We start from the raw sequence: 18110 nt of genomic DNA, 5'->3' as shown, positions 1-18110 counted from the left end.
CGTTTTCATTTTAATTTCCAATTTTTCAAAATTGTTTAGTTGAATGAAGCAGGTTTTATGAGGTGTGGTTACTCTCTACTTAAGTCACTTTTTGCTTCGGGTGGATTATTCTCAAATCTTTCAGCTATACTTCACTATTATTTTTGATATTGACTACATTCCTCTAACGATGACTTCCATGCCTTAATGCAATTTCAGCAAAGAAAATCAGAAGGAAAATTAGAATTTCTTGACCGCAATATGATCCAATGTATGATAGAATTGAATTGATTGTAGCGTGATTCCTGATATTTCATTGGTGTGTTTTGGAACCAACGAGATATTGACAGTGCATCCAGCCATGTTCACCTCGAATGACAACTTGATTGACCTTCTAGAAGAGTCAGACACAGTCAGAGATTTCAAGGTCGGTTCTCTATCTTCTGCAAAGCAATGAAATATGTTACGTCAATTCGGCATACGTAGCAAAAATTAATATGGCTAAAACCATTTGCAAATCTTCAAATGCAAAGTTTGTACCTGAAATGATCTAAAAGGCAAAGCATTCTGATTTTAGAAGCAATTTCTGTGACTTGGATTGTAAATTAGAACTTTGTGCTGCACCCTAGATATATCAACATTCGATGCAAAGTTACACGTACATCGAGTAATTTTTTTTTAAAAAAAAATCAGCTTTTCATGGAAACCGTGCTTAAAAACGAGAGTTGTTTGTTTATGCGGATAATAGTGACAGTATATGGCAAAGGCAAAGTGGGTCAATTTTTCCCCAAACTTAGAAATATTGTCCACGATTTCCATTTTTGAACAAACATGAAAATAGTGAAAATAGTTTCACTTTTGCCTGCGCTCACAGTCATTGTTTTGAACACCATAACTGTTGTCTTTGGTTACGCTATCTACTTTACCAACGGGGGTTTAATAAAATGGGTGTAATAGGGCATAATAACTTGTTTTTGTGGCCTATTTTAAAAATGTAAGAAAGATTTTTATTTATGAAATCAAACAGTGAATTCAATGTAGAAAGAGTAATTTTCGCTAAATAATTCCTCAAAAGGTCAATTTAGCCAATTTATGGAAATTGGCGACATTTGTCCCTCAGATTCGATTAAAACGATGATATTCACTAGTTTGCGGTGTTCAATTTCTACATGCTGCGTTACTTTAAAACCGCAATCAAGCAGTTAGTTAGTGTTTGTTTAAGTAGCTACTAACCGGACTCCAAAAATACTTTGAAACCAAAAAAGTGAGCCGACGAAATATTCAAGCTACATAATTCATAGCTATGCAAATTGCATGAAGTCATTTTTATCCATCCAAAAAATTTAAACAGAAATTTTCTATATTGTGAGTTTCTATATTATAAGTAGTTTCTATAGATTATTATAATAATCAAAAATCGTTTATGATTTTAAGATAAAACCGCTATAAGAATTTTATAGCTTTTCAGAGCCAACTCAAAAAAACGAATTATTGAAGCTGGAAAAAACCAGTATAGACTAAAGTATAACGAGCATCATGTGGTGTTGAATAAATAATTGTTATATTATTTTTAAAATTTGTAGGTAGAGTGATCGGTATTTATTTAATTTCTGAAAGTCAATCTTAATAAAAAATTTCGTAATTATTTCACATTTTCTGCATATCAAAATAACACAAAATTTAAAAAAAAATTAGAATTATAATTTGTTTTTTTTTGAGAAAAAATTCGTCAAAATTGTGACTAGTTGCTGATGTTTTTTAAAAATCTTACGTGAATATCATACATATATATCATATCGGTTAGCTTCTCAGATGGATTTTTTTTTCTGTTAAATTGCTATTGAGTTAGGAAAAGTTGTTGCTAATATTGGTCTCAATTGTTAAAAATTACATTGAAAAACCAAATTTTTTGTTCGTCATTTACACCATCAAAGCGTTTACAATTAAATTAGGCTAATTTAAATCATATCAACACCAATTTTTTTTATCGCAAACTCATTTATCGAGGAGTTTGACTAAATACGACTAGATTTGAAAATGGTTTGGTGTAGTTTTTGCAAAATTGACGCCAGACAGATAAGGTAAACTTACCAAAAACATGCATGATTAGTTGTGGAGTATGGTGACAAGTTTTGTCGCCATTTTATACAGTCTTCAACTCTCGTTTTCCATAACACTCAAAATCTGGATTATGGTAACATAATCTGAGTTTTGTTTTTTGTTGTAGAGGATGTGCAAAACAACCCGAAACGTCCGAATTTAAGATATGCAGTTCTATCAGCTGATTAAAAAAAGTACATGTAGTAAACTTTATCCGAAACTTTCGCTAAAACTGTCCTTTATGAATGAAGCAAATCTACGGACCACTGTTGAACTCAAAATTTAACAGATTTTTTTCCGCTTTCGATAAGTTTTTGGTAAGTAACTTGCTACATTATGGGCAAGCACTATTTGTTCGCATGTTATTACACAATTTGCCTATAACGCAACAAAAATTTTCTTCAATACGGAAATTGATTTCTATAGAAAAATTATAATGCATGTAATATGAGAACTTTAAAAGTTTGTGGTCTCAGAGTTGTCATCGTAACAAAAAAGCAAACCTAAGTTGTTCTCAGTTTGTAGAGTTTTGCACACTAATTTTTTTTAAAAAATCATTAATATGTGTTTAATTTAATTTTATAATTATATATATATATATATATATATATATATATATATATATAAATATTTAAATTTATTGTAATTTACTGTCTTAAATTTTGATGTATCCAAAAAATTTTCTTCTTTGAGTAGAGGATGGCTCATATGACTCTTATCATGATTTTTCGAAATGTTTTGAATGAAATTGACTTGCCTAAATTTAGCGTGTATGCATTACACTGCAGAGGTATACCACAAAGTTTCCGCAATAAAAAAATTCGCTCAAAAATTATATGCATAAAATGAACGAAATTAGGCGACATCCTTTGTATCTTACCTACCGGAAGAGGGGTTTCGACAGTTTTGCAAAATAAAAGAACTTTCAAATGAAAAAATAGGTTAAAAGTCTTGTAGTACGTTTCCGCTCATTTTAGGTATCTATTATTCGCATTAAAAGTATCTCTAATCTGGAATTGAGCCTAGTTAAATGCGCGCATTTTGATCATGCACAAAAGTTCTAATACTTTGTGATAAGCAAAAAAGTTTTTTTAATCTTTCAAAGCTTCAAAATGATTTAATCACCAACAAATTTTGCGGCACATATGGTGTACCTCCCAGTACCACAAAAACTTTTCTTCCGAAAAATTTCTCGCCGAAAAAAAGCTTTATATGTCAATGTGGGACTGCCGATTTTGCGCTTGCCATATCTTCTAGTTGATATACTGGTGTAGATTCAATGTAAACCAGTACACTTAGACTTGATTTTCTCTAATTGAAAAGCATAGGCAATAAAATAATTCGTTTAAAATGTTGAATGTATGGATCGTTATCCAACAGTTTTACCGCTATCAATGCTATCCATCAGAATGCCCCCATCTACCCCATCTATTCCATCCGAAATCTCTGCCATATCTTCCAGTTGATTTGCTGGTGTAGATTCAATGAACAGGCTAGGAACCCTTTGATAAGTAGTAATAAAGTAATAATAAGTATTAGTATTAGTAATAAAGCTTTAATAATCAATTTTATGATCAAAAATGCACAATAAATTAGCTTTAATTGCGGATTATAGTGCAAAATCGAGTTCAGTTGCGTGCGAAAAAGCGTTACATAAATAGAGCAGATTCGTGATACAAAATCCGCAAACAATAGGATACATAGCTTGTACTTTTATTTCGCGGCTAAAATTTGGACACTTCTGCGAACACGGGTTGCGCAATTTCCTTCAATTTTACCTGTTTTTGCTAAAGTAGATTTTTTCTGCCATATTCCTGAATTTCCAACGTTTTAACATAGGAAAAACTAACACCAGATACACAGATCGGGCATATTTGCCCGTGACGGTTTGGGTATACCTCTGTGGTGTAATGTTCGGAATTCAGCCAAGTAAAAATTTAAAAAATTACGTTTTCAAGGAAAAAAGAGTTAAAAGTCTTTCCAGAATTTATATTTTAATAAACTGGGGTAGTTGGAAGATTGGTTTCACCAAGCAAAGGAGCGTCTCCCGGGTTGAATTTTCCCGTCCAAAATGTTGTAAGAGTGGGGCTGCAATGGGAAGATTTTTTTAGGAAAATGCAGCTCAAAACTCTTACGACTTTTTGGGCTGCATTGGGCTTACAAGGGGGGTAAAATGTTGTAATAGTGAGGGAGTAAAAGACAAATTACCACCCCATTCTCACATCTTTTTTTGTCTGCCAAGGGTGGTAATACGATATAAGAGTTCGGGGGTAATTTGTCTTTTACCCCCTCACTCTTACACCATTTTACCCCCCTTGGAAGCCCAATGCAGCACAAAAGATGTAAGAGTTTTGAGCTGCATTTTCCTTAAAAAAACCTCCCCTTGCAGCCCCACTCTTACATCACGAAACCCCCTCATAACAAATTACTCCCTCACTCTTACACCATTTTACTCCCCTGGGCAGCCCAACTCTTACAACAATTTACCCCCTGGCAGCCCAACTCTTACATCATTTTGTCCCCTCAATCGTACATTGTTTTAGCCTCCATACCTGAAGACTGCCAGTCTTGAACCCACAACCTCTGTACCCTCAGCTGCGTCGCCTTATCCTCCAGACCATCAAAGCTTGTCCAACTCGTGACGGTCTATACATATGAATAATACTTGTTAGAATTGCCCCATCTCAACAAATTACCCCCTCACTCTTACATCGTTTTACCCCCTCAGAACAAAATACCCCCTCACTCTTACACCTTTTTCCCCCCTTGGCAGCCCAACTTTTACATCATTTTACCCCGTCTGAAAAAAATACCCCCTCACTCTTACACCAATTTATCCGCCTTGGCAGCCCAACTATTACATCATTTTACCCCCTCTGAACATATTACCCCCTCACTCTTACAACATTTTACCCCCCTTGGTAGACCAACTCATACATCTTTTTATCTTCTCTGGACAAATTACCCCCATACTCTTACACCTTTTTACCACCTTTGGCAGCCCGACTCTTACCTCATTTTACCCCTTCTGGACAAACTACCCCCTCACTCTTACAACATTTTAACCCCCTTGGCAGCTCAAATCTCAGCTCAAGTTACCCCCTCTGAACAAATTACCCCCTCACTCTTACAACATTTCACCCCCTTGGCAGCCCAACTCTTACATCATTTTAACCCCCCAGGACAAATTACCCCCTCACTCTTACACCATTTTACCTCCTTGGCAGCTCAAATCTTAGCTCATGTTACCCCCTCTGGACAAAATACCCCCTCACTCTTACACCATTTTACCCCCCTTGGCCGCTCAAATCTTAGCTCAAGTTACACCCTCTGGATAAAATAACCCCATACTCTTACACCATTTTTACCACCCTTAGCAGCCCGACTCATACATCATTTTACCCCCTGGCAGCCCAAGTCTTACATCATTTTGTTGCCTCAATCTTACATTGTTTTAGCCCCCATACCTGAAGACTGCCAGTCTTGAACCCACAACTTCTGTACCCTCAGCTGCGTCGCCCTATCCTCCAGACCATCAAAGCTTGTCCAACTCTTGACGGTCCATACATATGAACAATACTTGTTAGAATTGCCCCATCTCAACAAATTACCCCCTCACTCTTACATCGTTTTACCCCCTGAGAACAAATTACCCCCTCACTCTTACACCAATTTATCCCCCTTGGCAGCCCAACTATTACATCATTTTACCCCCTCTGAACATATTACCCCCTCACTCTTACAACATTTTACCCCCCTTGACAGCCCAACTCATACATCTTTTTATCTTCTCTGGACAAATTATCCCCTCACTCTTACACCATTTTAACCCCCTTGGCCGCTCAAATCTTAGCTCAAGTAACCACCTCTGGATAAATTAAACCCTCACTCTTACACTATTTTACCCCCCTTTGCAGCCCGACTCTTAGATCATTTTACCCCCTCTGAACAAATTACCCCCTCACTCTTACACCATTTTACTACATTTGGCAGCCCAACTCTTGCATCACTAAACCCTCTCTGAACAAATTACCCCCTCACTTTTACAACATTTTAGCCCCCTTGGCAGCCCAACTCTTACATAATTTTACCCTCTCTGGACAATTTACCCCCTCACGCTTACACCATTTTACCCCCCTTGGCAGCCCAACTCCTACATCACGAAACCCCCTCTTAACAAATTACTCCCTCACTCTTACACCATTTTACCCCATTTGGCAGCCCAACTCTTACATCATTTTACCCCACCCCTGGCAGCCCAACTCTTACATCATTTTGTCCCCTCAGTCTTACATTGTTTTAGCCCCCATACCTGAAGACTGCCAGTGTTGAACTCACAACCTCTGTACCCTCAGCTGCGTCGCCTTATCCTCCAGACCATCAAAGCTTGTCCAACTCTTGACGGTCTATACATATGAATGGTACTTGTTAGAATTGCCCCATCTCAACAAATTACCCCCTCACTCTTACATCGTTTTACCCCCTCAGAACAAATTACCCCCTCACTCTTACACCATTTTACCCCCCTTGGCAGCCCAACTCTTACATCACGAAACCCCCTCTTAACAAATTACTCCCTCACTCTTACACCATTTTACCCCCTTTGGCAGCCCAACTCTTACATCATTTTACCCCCTGGCAGCCCAACTCTTACATCATTTTGTCCCCTCAGTCTTACATTGTTTTAGCCCCCATACCTGAAGACTGCCAGTCTTGAACTCACAACCTCTGTACCCTCAGCTGCGTCGCCTTATCCTCCAGACCATCAAAGCTTGTCCAACTCTTGACGGTCTATACATATGAATGATACTTGTTAGAATTGCCCCATCTCAACAAAATACCCCCTCACTCTTACATCGTTTTACCCCCTCAGAACAAATTACCCCCTCACTCTTACACCATTTTACCCCCCTTGGCAGCCCAACTTTTACATCATTTTACCCCCTCTGAAAAAATACCCCCTCACTCTTACACCAATTTATCCCCCTTGGCAGCACAACTATTACATCATTTTACCCCCTCTGAACGTATTACCCCCTCACTCTTACAACATTTTACCCCCTTGGCAGCCCAACTCATACATCTTTTTATCTTCTCTGTACAAATTACCCCCTCACTCTTACACCATTTTACCCCCCTTGGCAGCTCAAATCTTAGCTCAAGTTATCCCCTCTGGATAAATTACGCCCATACTCTTACACCATTTTACCACCCTTGGCAGCCCGACTCATACATCATTTTACCCCCTCTGAACAAATTATCCCCTCACTCTTACACCATTTTACCCCCTTGGCAGCTCAAATCTTAGCTCATGTTACCCCCTCTGGACAAATTACCCCCTCACTCTTACACCATTTTAACCCCTTGGCAGCCCAACTCTTACATAATTTTACCCCCTCTGAACAAATTACCCCCTCACTCTTACACCATTTTACCCCCCTTGCAGCCCAACTCTTACATCGTTCTACCTCCTCTGAATTTCATTCAAGGGGAAGAGGGGTAGTTCCTGAAAGTCCTCCCATTGCAGCCCACTCTTACATGGCAATTTCAGTCATGGGTGTGGTAAATCCTGAAAAGTCCTCCCATTGCAGCCCATTGCAGCCCACTCTTACATTTCAATTTCAGTCAGGGGGGTAATTCCTAAAAAGTCCTCCCATTGCAGCTCACTCTTACATGGCAATTTCAGTCAGGGGGGGGGGGTTGGGTAATTCCTGAAAAGTCGTAAAGTCCTCCCATTGCAGCCCATTGCAGCCCACTCTTACATGGCAATTTCAGTCAGGGGGGTAATTCCTAAAAAGTCCTCCCATTGCAGCTCACTCTTACATGGCAATTTCAGTCAGGGGGGGGGGGGGTGGGTAATTCCTCAAAAGTCCTCCCATTGCAGCCCAACTCTTTCATCATTTTACCCCCTCTGAACAAATTACCCCCACACTCTTACATCAATTTACCCCCATAGATAAATTACCCCCCACTCTTACGTCAAAATGGGAGGATTTTAGGGAGGACATTCGACCCGGGCAACAATATTTTGAATGAACCAGTTGTTTTGATTAGTAAACGTTTTGATTTGCAAAAATTGATCGAGCGAAATTGTTACTGAGATATATACTAATGTAATCTTACTGCCGAAAACGTCGATTCCACACACGAACAAATTCGACGAAGACTTGGTGTCAGCCGCAGTTGCAACTTTCACAGCAGTTGCTAGGAGTGTGTGATTACACTCGTAAGAGATCCAGGTACCAGGAAGAATTCGGGGATGTAAGTTAGTAGTATCCATAATGTCACAATGCGAGCAAACGGAATCATTATCGCATTGGAATGTCTGAATGAGGTTCATTTGATCAACTAAAACAACCAATAAGCAATACGCAGAAACACTTAAAGAAACATCATAATGAGCTTCAAGTTGAAAGGGTTCACTTGTTTACCTCATAATTCCGAAAGGTATGAAATTACAAATTTATATTATGGCCTCTAAGAGAAAAGTTGCACTCAGAAAAATTTCACTCAATGAAGTTTTTGAAAATGAATGGTCGTGTCCCGGGTCGAGGTTTGGCGGTGAATTTTCGTAGAAAATGCGGTGAAATGCGGTGAAAAAAAAATTTTCACCGCGTATTTCTTACATCTTTTTGCGGTGAATGCGGTGAATCGCGGTGAATTATTTATTTTCACCGCGTTCTCAGTGTTCTTACAAAAAAAAATCGTTCCACACACGGGTTCGAACCTCTGACCTTCTGCATGCCTTCATCTGCTGAGTGCACTGCTCCAGCTGTCACTTACAGCATTGAAATTTCTTGTGAATTTAAGTCAGATTGAGTAAACTTTGGAAATCATATGCGGTGAATTTATGTAAGAAATGCGGTGAATTTCGCGGTGAATTTTTGTAAGAAAGGCGTTCCAGACTGATCACTTTGATCACAGTTTTTTTCCAGACTGATCACTCTTATTGCGGAGCCATCGCCCTACCAAAGGAAATGCCTAATTTGGTCCATTTTGTCAGTAGAAATTAATTGTGGTATTTAGGTCACCCATTTGTGTTATGCTATCTGGGTCCACTATTTTTCCGGCCCGGGTCGAATGTCCTCCCTAAAATCCTCCCATTTTGATGTAAGAGTGGGGGTTAATTTGTCTATGGGGGGTAAATTGATGTAAGAGTGTGGGCTGCAATGGGAGGACTTTTGAGGAAATACCCCCCCTGACTGAAATTGCGATGTAAGAGTGGGCTGCAATGGGCTGCAATGGGAGGACTTTTCAGGAACTAACCCCCCCCCCCTGACTGAAATATCCATGTAAGAGTGGGCTGCAATGGGTGCAATGAGAGGACTTTAAAGGAATTACCCCCCGACTGAAATTGCCGTTTAAGAGTGGGCTGCAAGGGGCTGCAATGAGAGGACTTTTCAGGAATTACCCCCTGACTGAAATTGCCATGTAAGAGTGGGCTGCAATGGGTTGCATTGAGGGGATTTTTGAGGAATTACACCCCTGACTGAAATTGCGATGTAAGAGTGGGCTGTAATGGGCTGCAATCGGAGGACTTTTCAGGAACTACCCCCTGACTGAAATTGCCGTGTAAGAGTGGGCTGCAAGGGGCTGCAATGAGAGGACTTTTCAGGAATTACCCCCTGACTGAAATTGCCATGTAAGAGTGGGCTGCAATGGGCTGCAATGGGAGGACTTTTCAGGAACTACCCCCCCCCCCGACTGAAATATCCATGTAAGAGTGGGCTGCAATGGGTGCAATGGGAGGACTTTAAAAGATTTACCCCCGACTGAAATTGCCGTTTAAGAGTGGGCTGCAAGGGGCTGCAATGAGAGGACTTTTCAGGAATTACCCCCTGAATGAAATTGCCATGTAAGAGTGGGCTGCAATGGGTTGCATTGGGAGGACTTTTGAGGAATTACACCCCTGACTGAAATTGCGATGTAATAGTGGGCTGCAATGGGCTGCAATGGGAGGACTTTTCAGGAACTACCCCCTGACTGAAATTGCCGTGTAAGAGTGGGCTGCAAGGGGCTGCAATGAGAGGACTTTTCAGGAATTACCCCCTGACTGAAATTGCCATGTAAGAGTGGGCTGCAATGGGTTGCATTGGGAGGACTTTTGAGGAATTACACCCCTGACTGAAATTGCGATGTAAGAGTGGGCTGCAATGGGCTGCAATGGGAGGACTTTTCAGGAACTACTCCCTGACTGAAATTGCCGTGTAAGAGTGGGCTGCAATGGGCTGCAATGGGAGGACTTTTAAGGATTTACCCCTCTCCCCCTGATTGAAATTCAGAGGGGGTAAAATGATGTAAGAGTGAGGGGGTAATTTGTTGAGATGGGGCAATTCTAACAAGTAATATTCATATATATAGACCGTCAAGAGTTGGACAAGCAATGCAGACAAAAAGACGTAAGAGTTTTGAGCTGCATTTTCCTAAAAAATCCTCCCATTGCAGCCCCACTCTTACATCATTTTGGGCGGAAAAATTCAACCCGGGTGATGACAAAAAGGGTTTATTTGGTTGATTTTTTTCAGTAGAAATATTTGGTGGTACTTACGTCCACTCATATGTCGCGGCCCTTTTACATTCGATTCAACATTTTAAGTTGTTTTATTTCACCAGATTAACGCATGCAATTACATGTTATTAAATAACTTGTTTGTTTTTTTTGGGACTATGAGAGGGAGCGGCAAGGCGTCACAATCTCACCCTACACCAAAACGGATTAGGGTTGTATAACTTAGAGTCAAAACAAAAACCTTTATAAACTTAAAAAATGCAATTTAAGGTCTTCAAACGTTCGGTGATTGATCTGAATGTAATCTCACAGCATTGAAGACTACGGATTAAGGATTAATTCAGATCAAAATGGATAATTTCTTGTAAAAATATAGATTTGACTTCACCTTCTATTTGTGTTGTCCAGATTTTAGAGCTTTACAGCTAAAATACAGTAACCTTTTGAACTTCAGACGTACAAGGTACCCAGAGTCTCTAGAGAAGGTTATTGAAAACCCAGATTACTTTGAGGGAATTTTCACATCTTAATCCAGACGTGCCTCAGAATCGTAACCAGAGACTCACAAGAGAAGGTACCTTAATTTTACACGTTAAACCTCATAAGGGACAAGAAATAATGAAATGATGGATATCGACAACAAACCAAAAAATGAACCTGAATCAGCATAGGGTGCCAGTATCTGAATGTAGCCAACATGTTTTTCAGCTCCAAAATGGAACTCCAACTCCCGACTGATGTACTGGTTTCGGTTCTCAACTAGCGGGAAACATTGCTCGGAATTGAATCTGTCCAATTTGTCAGAAAGCATGTCCAGTCTTCGAGTCACTTCTGAATTGTGCTCATTGGCACTCTGATTGCTCATCAATGGAAGAACTATTTTCCCTCCAGGCGCAACTGAAACCATGGCACTTCGCATAACATAAAAAACTAACACTATTTAACAACTTTTTGTAAAATCTGTCAACTAAAATATAAGATATAACTTATGAAAACTTTGATATTGACTGGTTTAGTTAAGCTGTTGAGCTAGGCTAAATTAGATTTACTGGTTTCAAAGATCATGTAAAATAATATCTCGTTACGCTTTGCACAAGGAAAATACCATTCCTTGTTTGAAATGGTTTTACTGTTTACACGTTTTTACTGATATTCCTAATTATTACCTGTCACGAAAATGCCTATAGCACCGGGAATTAACGTGAATGATAATTTTCCAAGTTTTTTCGAGGTGATTTTGGAAACGTCTCAATTGACGTACGTCACAACACTTTTAACAATTATAACGACTACAAATAACGACTTTTAACGTTTTCAAACAATTATACCTTTCTGTCCAAGTATCTCGATCTCACAAATTCCAAGTGTCATATTAGAGACACTTCCATTATTCCTCAGGTCATCGTCTTCACTTTCACCCTTCACCTCCACTAGAATGTAGAAGCCAATGTGTTCACACATGACATAATTCCATCCCCCATCCCCCCTCAGTGTCACGTTCTCTTCTGCACCCTCACACTCCAAACAGCCGTGGAAGTCACACACTGAGACAGTCGTGAAGTTTGGATGCAGCCTTACTAAAATGGTTCAACTAAAATGATAAAATTCAATTTTTTTTGGGCTCCTTAAATGAAAATTACTTCCGTTCAAGGTAATATTTTCATTCCGAATAACTGCATGGTTTTGAGCTGTTGTTGATTTTGTTCACTCTATGGTTATTACCTCCAAACTTTAATGTGAGATCTTGCAAAGACGTGTACCAAACTAGATAATCTTGACAAATTCTTGCAAAATTTTCAATTGAAACTAGGCTGTAACATTGAAAGATTGTTTACAACGTGAACGGATTACCCAAGCCAATTTTTGATACAAAAGTTGCCTTTGCAGTCGCTTCACGCTGTTGACATTGCAAGCAACACATCCAAGCAGATCAACTTCAAAACACTATTTTCTTTAAAAAAATCTATGAAATGCAGCAAATATTGAGGCTCAATTTCCGCCTGAATTAATTGTCCCGACCCCACTTGTGGGGGGGGGGGGGGAGGAACTATATACTCAAATGGGTTTTTTTTGTTCAGTCAATTTTGGCCGATCGATATACTCATCGTAGAGAAATGTGAGTGGTATCATTAAAAAGCTCTTCCAGCGTAGAATTCGAAACTAAAAAGATTTTTTTGAAATTCGTTTTTTTTTCGAGGAGTTATCGAGGATTGAAGTTTTGTGTGAAAACGGGATAATTACCATTATTTTGCTCAGATTTAGTGAAATTTTTCTCCAAATTAAGATTTTCTTTTAATAAAAATATTAAATCAAAATTTGATTTCATGCCACAAAATCAACTGATTTCGAGTCCCTAATAGACGAATGGCGATAAAATCTAGTTATGGTCTCATAGGGAAGTTAACTATCAAAAAAATTCAAATTATATTTTCGAGCTCTTTTTTTAAGAAATTTTTCATACCTTTTTTGTTAAGTGACCTATAGACTAGTCACTTCTCATACCAAGGTTCCGCTAAAGAGAAACCTGATTTACAGTCTAATGAAGCCCAATGAACAAAAAATTCGTTTTCAAGGAATCGATCGTGTTTTTTGTTTTGGCTTCGACTCATAGTTTTCGTAATTTTAAGTGAAACTTTGATTTTTTTTGAGGTTTTCCTAATTTTTTGAAATTCGATGGCATAATCTCTTTGACTATGAGTACAATAAGTTTCGGAATGAGTAATAATTGAACCTATCTAGAGCTTTGAGTGGGCAGCTAACGGCTGTCAAGACTTTGAAAGTGATTCTTCGAGATTTTTTTTTAAACATTAACCGATCCCAGGCTTCTTTTCGTGAACAGTAAGTCAGTCTCAGTAATGACAGGACCCTATTTCTTTCTACTGCAACCAAAATTATTCTGGTTAGTGGTTCTATCCTCTAACTATTTGTTATATAACTTCAATGCCACATGATTTCAAAATAAAAAAAATTGGATTTTGTCTTATTATTGGTCGCTCTTGAACTCATATCAACTTATCCTGATACTGATTTTCCCACTGGCTCAGAGAAAACGTTCAATGGATCATGGTTAAAGTTCTCAGAGAAAATCGTATGGTTTAAATGGCTTCGACACTTTCTTCTCGCTCTTTTATTGACTTTTTGCTTTTTGCTTGTATTTGTTGTTGTTTCCATAGTCATAAGACTTATTGTAGTGTCATATTGATTAACCATGCACGACAAACATTCTTGGCCTCTAAAAAAGGCACAACTGAGCGTATTTATTGACTTCCGTTGAAAGCTATGACTGTTAAGATTTTAAAAAAGATATTTCGAGAATTTTTTTTAACATTAACCGATCCTAAACTCATTTTCGTGATTATGAGCTGCATGTCAGTCTCTGTAGTAACAGGAACGCCTTCTTTTCTACTGATGCCAAAAATTAATATGGTTAGCGGTTCTATCTTCTAACTAGCTGTTATATGACTTCAGTGCCACAAGACTTCAAAATTAAAAAAAAAATTGGATATTTTCTTATTTTTGGTTCCGCTTGATATCTTTTCATTTTATCCTGATACTGGTATCTCTCATATGGTTAGAGTAGAATTCAGTTGGATCATGGTTAAAGTATTCAGAGAAAAGCTTATGGTTCAAATTGCTTCGAGACTTTCTTCTCGCACTTTTCTATTGAAATTTTGTTTTTGCCCGTATTCGTTGTTGCTTCCATAGCCATAATACGTTTTGTGATGTCTTATTGATCACCTATGCACGACAAATATCTTTGTCCTCCAATCGAAGCATAAGTGAGCGTATCTATTGAATTTTGTTCAAAGCTATTGAATTTAATAGCTGTTAAGACTTTATATGATTATTCGGGAGTTTTCTTTATTAACCGATTCTATTTACTTTCGTGAATAGAACTTATTTTCGTGAACTGTATGTCAATCTCAGTAACAACCGAACTCCCCTGCATTCTACTTGAACCAAAATTAATATATTTAGCGTTTTTATCTGCTAACTATCGGTGTTAAGACTTCGATGCACCAGTTTTCCTTATTTTTTATTTTAATGTTTGGGTATTTTTTCTCATAATTTTGGTTCCTTTTGGAATTTACCACATTTTCTTATTTCTGATTATTGAATTGGGTTAGAAAAGACGTTAAGTGGATCATACATAAAGTTTTCAGAGAAAAACTTATGCTTTAAATGGCTTCGACACTTTCTTCTCGAACTTTTCTACTTAATTTTTGGATTTTGCCTGTTTTTTGTTGGTTTTCATAGTCAATGTTTTATTGTAATGTCTTTATGATAACCTATGAATAATAAACATCCTCGAGGATTAACATTGCGTATTTTTTAGCTTCCGCTGAAAGCCATTGAATTTATTTGCGTTAATACTAGGGGTTTTCTCAAAAAGTTCGTGGTTTTAATGTATTTGCTTATGTTTGTTGATTCATTGGAGTCAACCTGTTAAAAAAAGTATCCCATTGCTGTTAAAAAATTAATTGAAGATAGAAAAGTTTTTACTGAAAAATTTATTTCTTAATAGCTTTTTTCTCGCTAATTTTTTTTGTATTGGTTATTTTGCCTGTTTTGTTTATTCTTTAGGTAGCCCTAAAGTGTTGAACCATTTCGTAAGCTTGTAATTAAGGATCGAACGGATTATGTTACCCAATGCAGTTAATTTATAGCGAATAGTTTTGGAGTTTATGATATTATACATTTTTAAGATTTTTCAGGATTTTTCATATTTTTCAGTTTTTGTGGTTCTTTTCGTCAACTTGTAACTGGTTTTCATCATTGAGAGGTCCCATACATTTACTTGTTTTTTTAAAAATTAACATGGTTACCGATATAATGACGTAATTGATGTTTTGTTTGTTGGATAATATGCGTTTTCATAAAAATTATGTGAGTGATGTATTTGTGTTTCTTCTTCTCTTCCATTAGCACAATCGCGTAATAACGGACCCAAATGATTTTCAAATATGGCCAAATTGAACTTATTTATTCATTCAGTATAATTTTAGCCGAATTGGTATAATTAGAAATTGGAATAGAAGTACAAAATTTCCAGACATTAGCTAATTATATTAATGGAACCATTATTTTGTGTTTTCGCAATGTTTCTGCTTCTTTAGTCCATTCCGATGGCTTAGTCTAACCGAAGTCAGGAGCTACTGGTTTCATTAGGACTTTTTAGTAATTTTATCAAGAATTATTTTGTTAAAAGCTAATGATTTTTAAGACTTTTGAAATTATTGGTTTGAAAAATGTTAATTGATTTTTGAATATCGCCTCTTTATTTCTTCTGTTTGTCGAATTGTTGCCTAGTCTTATTAAGGAAAAATACTACCTGCAGCGTAGTTAATTTTGTGTAATTAGAATTTTGTCTGATTGTAGTTTGACGTTGATACTAGGTGCTTTTAATTTTAGATTTTGAGTTTATGCCATGCAATTTTTGTTTTTGCTTTTTTGTTGTTGCTGTTGTTGTTTTTTCTTGTAGTCTTTTTAATGGCAGATGTCCTTGTAATGAGGCATGGCATTACCTAATTCGCTTATTAGTTTGGTTGTGTAACGATTTTTTAAACTCAAACATCTATTTTTGTTTATCTCTTTGCCAAAAATTTAAGTCAAAAGGCAGTTAAGTCAAAAATGTAGATTAGCGCGGGTCGGAACATCATGTGCGAACGCACATTAACGAGCCTCCGTTTGTATTTCAGCCGTTCTTTTTCTATATAATTTTGCGTATGAAAACCTAGTGAACAATATTTTGTAATGGAAATTAGTTTTAATATGTGATAGAAATCCTATATCAGATATTAAAACTAATTTCTATTACAAAATATTGAAAAATTACAAAGTGTCCAAATAAAGTCTCTAGAGATTTCGTACAAGAGATTTTATATAGGAGATTTAGATTAAAATGTTTTGAAATTTTATAAAACCCTTTTCATTACACACATTGCACAGAAAAAAGAGTGGCTCTTCTGATAGGCATGGAGTATCATGACGTGCTTTTTAGATTATTGATGTACTTCGCAATAAATCCAAATGTGTCATTTTCAGCATCATTGCTATAGTACACTCGTCTTATTTCGTTTTCCGATAATTCAGACAATGATCATAAATCATTTATCAGCTATTAATGCTCTCATTGATGACTTATCCGTTTATGATATCTTGGCTACCGCATTATAACGTAAGGATCCAACAGATAATGCATAATGCGTTTTAATTAGATATAGTCTTGATTTTCTAGAGAAATTTTACCAAAATTGTACAAAACATTGCATATGATTTGTTGCATATTGATAATAAAATAATTACTAAGCAAATTTCGTCCTTGGTAATTTTTGAGAAAACTGTGGAGGTAAAAATTGTTGCGGAAATAGCCCGGACCGTAATTATTCTATTTCCATAAAGTTAGATTACAGAGTACGAAGTAAAAGCAGAGCATTGGCGTCACTTATCAATCGTCAAAAAGAAACTATTTGAAAACAGCATTTTTCAGCTGAACATATATTATAAAATGAAAGTTTAGCTGAATATATTTTATAATAATTTCTTTCTCGTGTTTATTGTACTATTTTGACGATATTAGCACGAACTATTTTGACGAAAAATGTGTTTTATGAGCAGAACTTGAACACTTGGAATATATTATGAGCAAACCTGCCAGTTCATCGCGTCTGTTGTTAAACCCAACAGCCTTCACATAGTGTCTATCACTCCCCACGAAATCCAGTCTCATTTGCCACTTGTTGCTCTCTTCATCTCCACCGTATTCATCATCGTATTCACCTTCCTCAGTTATTGGTCCAATCTCCACGCAGTGGAAGGCGTCAAACTCAGTCAGTAGAAAGTCATGTACGTTCAGGTCAAACAAGAAATTGGGATCGCCTCCTGAAATTGTGAGTTGTGAAAAATCAAATTATGGACGGATTCAAAGGTTTCAGGAGTCATGCCTGATTTTTGGAAAATTATTCGCATCTTGAATTTCAAATACAGATATTAGAAACCGATCAATTTTATGCTTATAAAAATAATTTTAAATCGCAGACACAAACGGACAATTGCAAATGTACATTTATATATGAAAAACTTATTTAAAAAAACAAATTATCTTAATTTTTTTTTTAAAAAATTCAAACTTAAATAGACTTCGTAAGAAGTGAGAACCTTGAGCAGCAGTTTATCGAGTAGTGTTTAGTGCCACTACCCTAGTGCCAGAGTAAATCAGCACTGAATTATCATATCCCAAGAGTAGATGGAAGCTTCAAAACTGAAACTCATTGGGGGCGGGGAAATTTACTGCAGATTGAGAGATTACAATGGGGGGGGGGGTGAACCTTTTCAATTTTTTGAATGTTCTTTAATGGTCCCCCATTTTTGGTCATTTGCATTAAATGTCTTCCCTTTTACTTCGTTTGCATCAAATGTCCCACTTTTTTAAAAAAAAATTCAATCAATAAATTCCTATTGCTTTGATTTTTTAAATAAACTTTTGGCTATAAAATTTTATGGCCATGAGTGACATAGATCA

At 37.1% G+C, this 18110-nt stretch overlaps 1 protein-coding gene across 1 annotated transcript in view; it reads right to left on the bottom strand.

Annotated features, from left to right (window-relative positions):
• Positions 1-219: 219 nt before the first annotated feature.
• LOC142338093 (uncharacterized) overlaps positions 220-18110 on the bottom strand; it is an 83039-nt gene continuing 65148 nt past the window's right edge. The window contains exons 6-10 of the mRNA XM_075387724.1: positions 17240-17470; positions 11917-12165; positions 11246-11485; positions 8203-8427; positions 220-422 (exon numbers count right to left, since the gene is read on the bottom strand). Of these exons, the coding sequence (XP_075243839.1) occupies positions 220-422; positions 8203-8427; positions 11246-11485; positions 11917-12165; positions 17240-17470 (1148 nt within the window). The remainder of the gene's footprint in view (positions 423-8202; positions 8428-11245; positions 11486-11916; positions 12166-17239; positions 17471-18110) is intronic.

Source organism: Convolutriloba macropyga, chromosome 4, assembly GCF_964194025.1.
Source record: "Convolutriloba macropyga chromosome 4, txConMacr16.3, whole genome shotgun sequence".
Classification (NCBI taxonomy): Eukaryota; Metazoa; Xenacoelomorpha; order Acoela; family Convolutidae; genus Convolutriloba; species Convolutriloba macropyga.
Note: the sequence above shows the minus strand (reverse complement) of the source record. Positions and strands in the feature narration are given on the sequence as shown.